Here is a 13751-nt window from a genome sequence, read left to right on the forward strand (position 1 = left end):
AAGCCTCAGTAAATTGGGCTTCTGGCCCTGAGACTGGACCGGATTACTTAGGAGGTCCAAAATTCTTTATCTTTCCAACCTAAACCTCACTTTAATATCTACCATTAAAATAATTTTCTCTTTTTCTTACCCTGTTAATTGATATAGAACCACCTCAGTTAATTACAATCTCCCCTGAGGTGAACTATCCAGGTTTCCCTGTTTTATACAGCTAATCCACCAAGGACCCTCCTGACTTTATTTTTAATTTCCATTTTTCTGCCTGATGTTACTGATGGACTCTGCCTGGGCATGACTTACATTTAGTTGTCATGGCCTTATGGTTTTCTGGACTTACAGGGCTTTTTTTGGGTGGAATTTCCTGTTTTTTTAAAATCTCTTCTGGGTTTTGAGTTTTTCTGCTTTTTTGGAGGGTGGGGTGGGGCAGGGGTTTTAGATTCTTCCTATCAGGAAATGAGTGTCCTAAGATTCATTCTTTCTTCTTTGCCAAAACTGTACAGATGGTAGTGGAGCTGGCAGAAGACAGACAGACTTTTTCAGATACAGGGAAAAGTCTCGTAAACTGGATCCTCTAATCGCTGCATAAGTTGCCCAAGTTATTTTATTGAGGCTAGATGATGTCTGGTCCAGTGCATGCTCTTCCTTTTGGCTTTTTTCATGAGAATAGGCATGCTTTGCCACACCTGTATTGAGCACTATCCTCTGCTTTCTCAGATGTGTTTATGGGGTAGCTGTTCTGGCAGGCAGCTCTCACACATAGCTCTCAATGGTCTAATAGATCTTTTCCAATTAACATATCAGCCCCTGTTAACACTTTGACATTCATTTGTCTTGCTAGGATATTTACCAATGTTTTGGATGTAGGAGAAATTCAATATTTAGTTCAGTAGTTTCTGCTGCTGAACTTTTATATTTGGCAAAGTTACACATGAAAAGGCCATACCTTTTCACAGCAACTTGTATCTAAAAGAACTCTCTTCTAGAAGAGAAATATTTTAAAGTATTTTGATCCAAAAGCACCCTCTATCTTGATTGAATGACCGTTTTTTCCCAACATACCAAGACTCTCAACTTCCTTGAGAGATCTTTTCATACCTTCTCCATCCTCTCCAGTCCAATTCTCAGCCTCATTGGGCCACCTCAAGCAGCTGTGAGGGAAAACTATTTGGCACTCCTCAGACTTGGCCTGCCTCTGCTGTGTTTAGCTCTGCCTGAAGTATTTTTCAGAGGGATCCTGCATGAGCAGTTTCCCACAGGCACCCTCTCCTCCTCCTGTCCCTTTCAGCTCTGTGCTGCAATAGCTGCCTGCCCTTCCTGCCCTACTTTTAAGCCACCCAACCTGAGGGATTCAATTGCATGAGTATTCGGGCGACAAGGGAGATGCTGTCTTGCCAAGATGGGAAAACCTCCCCAGGTTTCCACTGGCCTTTTTCCCTAGCCGTGCCCTTGCTAATGGCCAGAATGACAGATATAACTAACATAAGGTGCTGTTGACTTTGTATGCATATACTATCTTTAGTTTCTGTCCCACCCATTTGAGGCTGGATCTAACTGCCAGAACACAAATATTAATTTCTTTACTTTCTAGTCAGCACAAGGAACAAGAGAGGTGCTGCCATCTGAAAGGGCTCTTTGTCCCCAGATGTCACCTAGGGAATGCTGGATTATCCTGGGCAGTGTCTCTGCCAGTGCTGTGCAGGGATGTGGGCTGGCTCAGGGCACAAGAGAGTACATGGAGAAAAGTTGGGATGGTGCAATCATAAGTGGCACAACTTCAGCAAATGGTAACAGGAAAGAGTGAGACAAGATGCAAAATAGTTATTTCACTTGCAAAATTCAGATGCGAAAGGGTTAGGAGCACAAAAGCACACTTCCTCCAAGTGGTGGACTTTACTCAGCTGAGATCTGAGAGACTTTCCTCAGCACCCACTGCAAACCTCAAGGCTCTCAGGGAGCCAGTTCTGCCCTTGGGACCCCTCCGAGAGAGGCTGGAGGCACAGCACCCTGGTCCAAAGCCAGCCAGCACTTACTGGGAAATGCAGACTGTTCACCACCAAGGGTTGCAGCTGTTTCCTCTAGTTTCCTCTCTACACTGCTGAACTGATATTTTGATGTGGGGTCATGCACAGCTAAGCACATATTTCTCAGTAATACAAAGAAAAAGGTAAATAAAGCAACCTCTTAGTAAGAGATACACAAATCTAGGCAAGAGCATCAGCAGCGATGGAAGAGAGAGAGTTCAAGTATATTAGAATGATTACCCAGGTAACACTGTTGCTGTATGAGAAATGTTGATTTTAAAAAGCGTCTGAATCATGCAAACGAAAGAGGAGGTTTCAGATCATTAACTTCTATTTTTATTCCTTTTACATCAGTGACCAACAACTCTCAGACACATTTGCTTTTTTCAGCTGATCCCTGTTGAACTTTCCTTTGACTTCAGAGCATCAGCCTTAAATGGCCATGCCATCCTCAAGCTGTGGACTTCCTCGGACCATCAGCTACAGTCAAGGGACTGTTGACAGGCCCAGTGTTTAATACTCATTTACTTTCAAAGCTTTGGAAATGTTTTCCTGACCAACTGATCTCTAAAGAGAAAATAAAGCCTGGTTTTCAAGTGGGTAGCAATTTTCTGATTCAGTTGTACCTTAGTGATAGTAGAGCAGTTCCTAAGCAATTTGAAATGGGACAGGGCAAGTAACTAAAGATGGGGAAGGCTTACAAAAAATGAAATGCCAGCCCACATGTCTGCAGTAGACAGGCTCGGCCACTCCTGGCCAATTTGAGCCCCCCCCACCAGGATCCTCATTTCCAGACACTCATTTCCTCATTTTGGCAGCAGTTGAATGTCACATGCATTTGAGGATGTGATTTTGCTACAACTGTAGTTCCAAACTGCTTACTAAATTACAGCTATGATTTCCTGACCACAGACAGCATGGTCATTGGGACATGGAGATCTTGATGACCAGTGTGCTTCCCTGTAACACACAGAATCCCAACATAAGCCTACATATCAGTCTTGCCATCTGCATGACAGGGAGATTGATATATATGCAATGAACCTACTATTTTTTCTTGCCAGAAATTGAAGGAAGGGACTCAAATTCTTCTAAGAATTGAGTAAACTCCACCATTTGCTAACTTTTTATGTCATTGCAGCTGAAAAAAATGACAAGGCGAATATGTTTACATTTAAAAAACCAGAGTGTCTGTCAAAAGTTATTGGCTTCAGAACCAGGCAGGAGTGTCACCTTTCCAAGTGCAAGGCAGCAGGCAGTTGGCATAATACTTACCAAATACTCTCACAATGGTGCTGCTCTTCTGGACTCTCTCTGGGTGGTACAGCACGTGGCAGGAAAAGACTCTGCCATCATCAGTGATTTTGGTGAGGAAAACCTTTAGGGTGTTGTTCAAACCCAGGAGGACTTTTTGCCCATACAGCATGCTGCTGTTCCTGTACACAGCAGGACAGGAGGGCTCCTTGGTCACAAGTTCCTCTTTTCCACCCATTTTCATCCTGTGTACAGAAAAACCAACAAAATTGTGAAGTTCAGACACACACAGTGAAATGTTTTTGTAAACCAGCTCTATTCCCACTATGAAAAGCTTCCCTTGCACATTGTGTAGCAGTAAGGGGACATTTGCAACATCTGGTGGTTTTTTTCCAAATATATTCTCTCTCAGAACTTCAATACCAAGAGCAGTCATCATCTTGACAATAAAATATGGAGTAAATAGCTCTGTCCTGTGAGTTCTGCTCTCTGAAGCCTGCAGAGAGAGCAACAGAGGTGCTTTCTCACTGCACCAGTCTTTAAGTTATGCTGAACATCCCAGACATGTTGAATGTGACTGAAATTTCAAGGAAAACTTTGCTGTTTTAGAATTTTAAGTAGAAAACCTTGATAATAATAACTAAAATTTATCTCTCTAATTGTCTGTGTGGCAGCCAGGTTATAAGTACAACCAGCATGTCCTGGACGTCTGTGCCTCAGTACATATTTGCAAGCTTTACTCTGTACAATGTGTGGCAACCCACATATTTGAGGTTTCAAATATCATATATTTGGGGTTTTTTTTCCCCCTTTCCTCGGGTACTTTGTAGAGGGAACTGGCAGAACTGACGTTGTAAAGGTAAGGGTGTTTTCTACAAAATGATTTAAATTTTAATATTAAGAATGACCTTCGGAAGGGAGATCTAAGTAGATAATTAACCAGGACAGAAGGTTAAAAAAACCGAAACTATTTAAAAATCACCTTCAAGGAAATCCTCAACAGTTACAGCTTCTCAGTGACAGCATATTTAAATGGACAGGAAAACTCAAGGACACTGATCACTGATACTTATCTCCACACACACACTCATACGAATGCTAAAAGGTTGCATTAAAACATGCATATAAATATATATCCAGAAAGTGAGATAAAGTACAAAAATACAGCAAGCTTCGTATCTGACAGAAAATTGCTTAAAAACAGTTTTTCATGTGGTTAGCTTGATAACTGGGTTTGCATGTCTTCAGTGGCCTCTGTGACACAGAGGTTCACAAAACTAAAAACATTAGCCAGTACCTTTCTTTTCTATGTCAGAGCAGCCTATCTCACTATCCTACACAGTAATCATGTATTTTTCAGATACTAAAGCTTCACTACAAAAAAAACTCGCTGGAAATCCAATACAAGAAATCTTTTTGTTTTGTTATATTAGCCTCTTTCCCTAAACCTGCTATGTGCTCCTGAAAAATTCAAAGCAATAAAGCAATTAAGATGGAATTTTTCCTCTTTGCTTCTTAAAGAGTTATTATTTGCAGTGTATATTTTGCAATTCCATGGTTATACTTTTCCCCTTTATTATCACAGTCCAATATGACTGATAAGTTTTTTAGCAGATTCTGCAAGCAGGACACAGTGGAGTAGAACATTTTCATTTCAATCTGCAAAAATACCCTGCAGTTCTTTCTGAACTTTATATCTCAGATGAAAAATACTTACCACTAGCCATTTCAAAGGATAAGTGGACAAATTTTCTGAGGTCTCATCCTCAAGGCATGGAATTTCTGCTTTAACCACACTTTCTTCAGGTAGTGCCTCTTCTCTTTTATCATTGGAACAACAACAACAAAACCCAAGGAGGAAAATCAGAAACATGATGTTCATTGTGCTTTGAAAACCAATGCTGACTAGTCTTCTATTCAAGGAACAGGCGCTTCTTGGTTTAGAAGGGAACTGTAATTTTCAACCATTACCCCTAGACACATTTTTCAAGTGAAAACCCTACATCTGATTCTAGTTGCAGTTTCATGACTCAATTCACAGCATTACCAGAACTTCTTGGCAATTCTTAAAAAAGCTTTTCTTAACTGCAGGATCACAATGTCTCTTTTCAGAGCTGAGAATAATCGGAAGCTACAATTTTTATGTTACAATTCTTTTTTTTCTGTGGCAATAAACCTTCACATCAATTTTGTGCACCTCTATTTCCTTTTCTCTGAAGATATCTGCAGATATCCTTTTTTCACTAAGCAAGCTATTCAGCATGTCAGTTAGGTTAAGACTAGCCCTGTTTTTCCTATTGTTATTCTCCAACCTGTCCACTACCACCAAACTTGTCACTCTTTCCTTTCTTATCCATTTCAAAAGCCATTTCTCCACCTCCTACCCTACCTATCCTCAATCCAGGGCTCCATCCAGCTGTGGAGGCTGACCAGAGTGGTGCAGTGAACAGTGCATTGCTGTGATCCAGATGTTGGGTCTGTGAGTATGCATGTGTGTATTTAAGCAGGAAGAGCAGTGGTGCTGGGTGGGAGATGCTGTGAGGGCCACGGTCAGCACAGACCTCTCTGACCCTTGGCCATGGGGCAGGCAGGGATGTGGCACATCCTGCCATCCTCCCTTGCCACTCAACACAGGAAAACTCCTCAGCTCTGCTGTCCTGGTAGCTCTGGCTTGCATGTGGAGATAGAAGAGGTATGTATTTAATTTATTTTTTATCTTGAGGGGAGTGAAAATATCCAGCTGTCCCAGACTGCCATGTTATTTGTCAGTGGGGACTTTTTGGTGACTGAAATTTCCTTTGTACCTGGCACCCAAGCACAGAGCAATGGTGCCAGCATGTAGCCTGTGCCACAGAGATGTGAAGAAAGGTAGTGCCCTGAGCTGTGCCTGGGAGAGCCAGCAGCAGAAGCAGCTTCCCTCCACTGTCCCTGAGACTGAAGGACCTGGGGAGCCAGCTTTTGCAGCAGGACAGAGAGCACAGAAGCCCTAACAGGGCTGGGTAGTGCAGAGAGGATAATGAAAGGACAAAGCAAGCAAATCTATAGTTTCTCCAGGAACAAAACTGTACAGAAGATTTTGCTGGGACAAGCCACCATGCAAAAGTGCCGTGCAGAGTACAAGCGTGGAGATGAGCAGTCATCCCAGAGTTCAGTCTGGAAACAGCTTCTGCCTACTCTCACAGTCACATGTCCCAGCTACTTGCTTCCCCCTCCTATCTCTGACTCCCATCTCCATTAACAGCCTATTGGCTAAAGTCCTCTGTGTCTGTCTGTCCTACAAAGGCCTGCTGCTCTGTGAGCTTTTTACAAGTTGAGTGCATCTGGATTCACTTCTCTTTGATGTAAATGAAAACTGTACTTCATTATAGACTGTCACCTTTATTCATCCCATTCACTCATAGGCTGGTTTAAGGTTTTTTGCCTTCTTTTGAGTCAGAGTGGTTTATTGCAAAAGATCTGGTTACCTTAAAACACAAACCTGCAAAAGGTGGCAAACAATTTTTTAGTTCTTTCTGGCAAGCAGTCATCAGTAGTACAGCTTGCTACATCTTGTAGTTACTGAAAAAAGTCACAGTGATGCTGATATGAACAAGGGCTGCCCAAACTGTAGACAGCAATAACAGCATTGAGCTTGTCTGTATCAACCAAGGGCAGGAGAAGAAAAGCGATACCTGATTAGCTCAATTGCTGTACTAGAAAGTGAAAAACTTTGCATGAAGAACAGAAGAAGCATGGGAGGGTTTCAGAGGGCTACCAGCACAGTTTGTACCTCCCTGCACTCACTTTGATGTTGTTGTTGTTTATTTGGATTTCAGCAAGGCCTTTGACACTGTCTCCCACAGCACACTCCTGGACAAGCTGGCAGCCCATGGCTTGGACAGGAGCACTCTGTGCTGGGTTAGGAACTGGCTGGGTAGCCAGGCCCAGAGAATGGTGGTGAATGGTGCTGCATGCAGCTGGGGGCAGCCACCAGGGGTGTCCCCCAGGGGTCTGGGCTGGGGCCAGTTCTGTTCAATATTTTTATTGATGACATGGATGAGGGTTTAGAGTCCTTTATTAGCAAATTTGCAGATGACACTAAGCTGGGAACGTGTGTTGATCTGTTAGAGGGACAGAGGGATTTGCAGAGGGACTTGGAACATTTGGATGGATGGGCAGAATCTAATGGGATGAATTTCAATAAGTCCAAATGCCGAGTCCTGCACTTTGGCCACAATAACCCCCTGCAACGTTATAAGCTGGGATGGTGTGGCTGAACAGTGCTCAGGTGGAAAGGGACCTGGGGGTGCTGGTTGACAGTCGGCTGAACATAAGCCAGCAGTGTGCCCTGGTGGCCAAGAAGCCCAAAGCATCCTGGCCAGTATCAGGAATGGTGTGGCCAGCAGGAGCAGGGAGGTCATCCTTCCCCTGTACTCGGCACTGGTGAGGCCACACCTTGAGTGCTGTGTCCAGTTCTGGCCCCTCAGTTTGGGAAGGATGTTGAGACACTTGAGAGTGTCCAAAGGAGAGCAACGAGGCTGGTGAGGGGCTTGGAACACAAGCCATATGAAGAATGACTGAGGGAACTGGGGTTGTTCAGCCTGGAGAAAAGGAGACTCAGAGGTGACCTTATCACTCTCTTCAACTTCCTGAAGTGTGGCTGTGGTGAGCTGGGGGTCAGTCTCTTTCTCCAGGCAACAACAGACAGAACAAGAGGACGCAGTCTCAAGTTACACCAAGGGAGATACAGGCTAGAATTAAGGAGGAAGTTTTTCACAGAAAGAGTGGTCAAATACTGGAATCATCTACCCAGGGAGGTGGTGGAGTCACCATCCCTCAAAGAGTTTAAAAAAAGACTGGATGTGGCACTTGGTGCCATGACCCAGTTGAGGTATTAGAACATGTGTTGGACTCAATGATCTTAAAGGTCTCTTCCAACCTAGAATTTCTGTGATTCTGTGATCCCTCTGCCCTGTGGAGCACAAGGAAATTCCAAAAGGGTAGCCTACCACAACAGACCCCCATACAGCAGGCAGAGTGGCAGCTTCAGCTTTGGCACAATTATTCAGCATGTACTGTTTAAACACATCCATCCTCTGTGAGCTGGGCAGAGGTATTGACTCTGCCTCTGTGTGTTCATCAGGGCAGGCAGGTGCCACAGGGTTGCTCCAGATATGTCTCCAGGATAACAGCACCAAAATTCTTGGAGTCACTGCCATGCAGGTGCCATCAGTGTCAAACATCCCTGAGTATGAGTCTTGCACAGGACCTCCTATTGCTACAGGAGTAACATAGTCCAGAGTGGGGACTACCAGTCTGGCCTTGTGATGTAGGTAAAAGGAGAGTGGGAGCACACCAAAATGCCCCTAAAATGACCTGCACCCACCCTGCTCCTAACTCTTGAATGTCTGCTGTGTCTATAGCCTTGGGCCCATGCAGAGTGAGCACATTGGCCTTGCAGATCTGAACTAAAGCAGTACCAGATTTGCTGTTTACTTTAATCCTTCTTGAGTTGTTAGCAGAAACCTGGGTCAGAAAGAGGTTTCTGAGGTCATCAAATCCAGTTCCCTATGTGCACAACAACAGACTTGCTCAACACTCATGCCAGGTTCCATTTTCACAGGAGTTTGGGCTTTTGCCCTCACTGCTGTCACCAAATAGCTGTTCACAAAGTTGCTACACTGACAGTTGCCACTGTTTTTTAATTTGTTGTCAAATACATTCTCATCTGATTTAAATAAATTTGTTACTTTACCAGGATAATTTAAATATCCTTCCTGGAGTTCAGACTGCGCCGTGAGGCTTACTTACCGAGAGCAGTCATACTGCTTTCCAGCTTCCTTTGCCTGACAGAAGCAGCCAAATCCCCATTCCTGTGATTCTCCTATGCAATTCCCCACTTTGCTCCAGTGTCTTTTTGGTGGTGGTGATGCCTTAAGTTTTAACTTTTATAATTTTCAGATTCTGTGCTGCTTTAGTGTGTAGTTCTGAACTTCATATTAAGGCTTGGTAAACTCTCTTCACAGAGTAGGTAGACAAAACAATTCCTTTTCCAGCTTGGGACCAAGAACAATCAATATTAGTTTCAGGCCCAAGAGCATAAACAATGTGGGCTGAAGAGAGAAAAAAAAAAAAGGATGGGACTTCATAACCTAAAACTATAATTGGACAATTAACTTGAATATGCAAATGGACCAAAACTTATAAAAATGTGAGACCTCATGACTGGTTGTCCATTTTGTGACCATTTTGAGTTCATCTTGGCTGCAGCCCTTTTTGGGCTCTTATACTGCCCAAGATGTATCTTGGCACCTTGTTGAGGCCTTTTAATAAATACCTACTTTATTCTTTAACTCTGTCTATCCTCTGTTCTAGGTCAGCCTTCACAAGGTGTCAGTGGCAACACTCATCCTTCCATGGAACAAACATTCAGCATGTTCTGCAGATGCCAGCCCTCAGCCTCAATCAGACAAGGGTGTTTTCTCTTTCTGGTGCCCAGTGCTGCACACCCACAGCAGCAGCAGCACATGATTTGAAGATCCAACATCCTTAGTCCCACCATATCCTGAGCTGCTCATCCAGTCTCCTCCACAATGTTTCTCCAAAATGAAAATGCAGAAACTGCCCACCTCACCACCTTTTTTTTACTTTACTATCAAACTTTTTATTCTACCAAACAATTAAGGTTTCCTAATAATGAGTTGGAAAAAAGAACTAAAGAATGCCTGGTAAATAGGAAACTGTAAAAGCAACATTCAGTGGCACTACTGTGAATCCCAAACAAATCACCATCACCAACCAAGAAGTGTTCATCTATCCTGATATTCTCCCCCACCTCACTAGGAAACAGCAAAATCTCATTTGCAATCACTTACCTTCTGCCTTGACAGCAAGTTGAATTTTTGCAGCCTTTGTCCCATATGGGTAGGTAGCAAAAGTGCATTCGTACTGTCCAGTAAGGGACACGGTAGTATTTTCCAGGTGCAGCACCCACCAATTGCATTCAGACATGGCATTTGGATTGGTGGAACACGAGGACCCTGTGTCATCACCACTGCAGCGTATCCTTGTGGTGAAGGACACTGAAAAGTTGGACAGAACCTTCAGAAAACTTGAAGTAATGGGTGCCATAGGTGGGGTGATATACAGCTATTTTGGTAGAGGGGCTGCTGTCAGTCTTGGACCACTGTGTCTTTATGATGTGGGTGCTGTGCAATTTTGGGAACACGCACACTAGGGTGATGTCAATACCTGGTGGAGCGTGGACCACTTCTGTCTGGGTAATGACATCTGCAGTCTGGCCTTAAAAAAAAGACAAGATCAATTTCAGCGCAAGTAATGTTTAAACAAAGCTTTTCCTAATCCATCTTTGATTTGGTGCCTTAGCCATAGACAACTATGAAGACCCTACAACTTCCAGCAAATCTCCAACCAGTACAGACTGCAGAGAGAAAACTGGGAGAGCAAATGCATGTGTGTCTGGAAGATGGCAGGGAGGTCCTGTCACAGTTCTTGGAGAGAAATGAGAGCTCTGAGGGTCTCTGTGAAAATGAAAATCTTTCAAGTAATATAAATAAAGCAGAAGCTGGACACAGTTATTCCCCAGTTCTTTTTACAAGAACAAATGGGTTATCCCCACTGGCTAATTCCCTGCACCATCCCCCTGCCCACTGCCTTTGTGGCTTCAGCAGAGAAAACAATTCTCTGTGTTATTAAACAGCTAATGTCCTAAACCAGTGTCTGTCTCAGTGTCAAAGTGAGCTGCTCTGGTGTGTGTTTTCTTCCTCTGTTAATTTCCTAAAGCAGGTGGCAGTCCTTAGTGCACCATATAAAAGAGTAATGGATCGATGGAATGAAGGGGCATTCAGCAGGAGCCTGTACCACTTGGTTTAGCTGCTGTTGTAGTAGAATTGATTTATATCCCGCTCTCCCTCCTATGAGTAAGAGTCCCTCCTATGAGTAAGAGTCTGGCAGTCCCCAAACCCCTCTGAATGCAGGGCACTGACAAACTCAAGGAGATGAAGAATTTATGGAGGGGGTTGTTGCAGTGAGAAAAGTAATCAATCACTTCCATAGAGCCGTACACAAAAAGTCCCCTGTACACTGGTTCTTTTCCAAAAGAATGTGCACGTCCAAAAAAACAAAAACAAAAACGAGTTGTGCGGTTGTCCTTAGGTACAGACTTGTTGCCCCCCATTTATATTCCATTTTATCATCCTCCCTCTGTAGCATAACATCTCTGTATATTTGCTTTGGGAATTTGCCCTGCAGTCCTGCCAGCTGCAAGTGCCCACTGCTCACCTTCTTTCCTTGAAAAAGCTGGGTACCAATTCCTTTGCTTTGACATTGGCTCTGCTGTGTGGTATATGGCTCTGGGGCACCTGAGCTCAGGCATTCTCAGTGGGGCTGCAGTGTGCCCCACACTCCCCCAGCTCAGCCAGGAAGGAGCCAGGCAGGGACTGTGCACCCTCAGCTCTGGCTTGATGGAGGGAAGGCACAAGGGCAGAGTGATACATCCTCACAGAGCTGGCTCCGATTTGTTACCTGTACACTGAAGGGTGATATGGACACTTGGAGACTAGATGTGTGGAGAACAAAGCTACTCAATGGCCATGGCCTACATTAATCTCTGCTGTTTCATTGCTGCACATGTTCTGCTCATCTTCTTTTATTCTAAAAGACGTGATGACGTTAGAGGTTAAATAAAAATAAGCCTGAATGACAAGTCTCATGGCCTTGTGCTGTGAGAAAAATTACTAAAACTATTTTTGTCAGTGCAAGGAGCTTATTATAGGAAATGCTCTCTGATTTCACCACAAGTTTTGCATCAGTAAAAGTTAAGGGAAAAGCAATTAGCAATCTTGCAATCAGACTACCAAGCAAAAGACACGCAGAATTTTGTCTCTCATATTCATGCTGATGCTGCTTTAGGTCTAAGGATCATATAAAGAACACCTATGAAGAACCACTTGAGTAATTTATAATAAGTTGAAAAAATTATATATGTAGAAACAACATTTTAATTTGCATTATATCTTAGTAGCCTAGTGCAGTAGATTATTTTAACTGAAAACATTTTGTGCAAAAGTGTTCTTAACTTTTTGCTAGCATCCCAAAATAAGTAATCTCATTTTATGCTGACTTTATTTTTCAAAATCAAATAGTGTCCAGTAGTGCATACCTGTGCTCCAGCTGAAATTTCTTAGAGTAACTCCCAGACATTTTGGTGTCTGATCTCCACAAAGGGCATAGAGGCTTCCACTTTCACCTTTGAATGACTTCAGTGAGGGTTTCATCTCAGAGGAAAAACCCCTCCAACTCCTATTTTTCTGTAATTGCTATTTCTTTCTTACATGTATATGTTTTGAGGCTTCTATTCCTTTCTTTGCATTTGAGATTTTCTATTTTCTATGAATACATGTATGAATTATTTTTAAGAACCAGTTTGCCTCAGTGCAAAAAAGATCAGCCTATGCCAGATTGTGAGATGCATCCTTCACTGCTAGTCAAATATATCCAGTTTTTCCCTTCTTAACTTGAAAACTGTTATCCCACAAAATTGTTGCTCCTAGCTGGTAATAAATATTCCTGCATTTATCATGGTCAAAATTTTGAGAGGGTGGGGCTTTGTGAACATTATACTTTTTCTTGGTTTTCCTCAGATTTCTTTTGGTTTAAATTCCTCTGACAAAGGTACAGCCCTCCTTAGTCAGCTTTTCTGAGTGTTTTACTTGAATGACAAACTTGTTTCTCTAGATGTTAGCACATGGGTCTAGGTGGAGAAGAGGAAGGGAAGAATCTGTTTAAGAAGTTTCACCTGTACAATTTACTCTTGCCTTGAAGTGTTTCAATTCTTCCTCTCTCTGCATACACAGGTATGTAAGACAGAGACAGAGAGGTATTTTTTATTTTCCCATTGAAAGCAGTTTTCCTTTTGTCCCATTTGAGAGGAGCACACAATCCCCTACTTCAAGTGAGCTCATCCCAGTGATTATTCCAGCAGGTTAGGCATATTGAATTAAGTAATCTGCTCAGCACAAGGCATTTACTCCTTACTAGCTGCACATTATAACTAGGGTTATTAGAAAGTTGTCAGGAAATAGAAAATCATTGCCAGTAGCTACAGCTCAACCTAGTAAGACCCACTAATCCCAACCTGACCCTCATCACCCACCATCATAAACTGAGTCAAGATGTCCCCCTGACACTCTTACCTGTGACACTGGGCACTGAGAGCAAACAAAAGAGAGAGAAAAGCCACCATGCTTTCATCTTCACTCGATGAAGTTCTGGTGAATATGAAGCTGTCTTGGTGCTCCCTCAGAAAAGGAAGTTGAAATGGCCTGCCCCGTGCAGACAGGCAGATGTGCAGCACAGTCACTCAGCATGACTTCAAAGAAATGCTTCATTAAACCAAAAGCCTCAGTTTCCTGCTAGAGTGATAAAATAAGTACATCTTGTGAAACTTTTAAGACAAAAGCATTACCTACACTTTAG

At 43.0% G+C, this 13751-nt stretch overlaps 1 protein-coding gene across 1 annotated transcript in view; it reads right to left on the minus strand.

Moving 5' to 3' along the window:
* The window catches only part of CD96 (CD96 molecule), a 66242-nt gene extending 52716 nt beyond the window's left edge, over window positions 1-13526 (minus strand). Inside the window, 7 exon segments of the mRNA XM_058019157.1 lie at window positions 3297-3510; window positions 3512-3520; window positions 4993-5060; window positions 5063-5095; window positions 10130-10346; window positions 10348-10556; window positions 13469-13526. Coding sequence (XP_057875140.1) covers window positions 3297-3510; window positions 3512-3520; window positions 4993-5060; window positions 5063-5095; window positions 10130-10346; window positions 10348-10556; window positions 13469-13526 — 808 coding nt within the window.
* Between the last annotated feature and the right edge of the window lie 225 nt (window positions 13527-13751).

Source organism: Melospiza georgiana, chromosome 2, assembly GCF_028018845.1.
Source record: "Melospiza georgiana isolate bMelGeo1 chromosome 2, bMelGeo1.pri, whole genome shotgun sequence".
NCBI classification, from domain to species: Eukaryota; Metazoa; Chordata; class Aves; order Passeriformes; family Passerellidae; genus Melospiza; species Melospiza georgiana.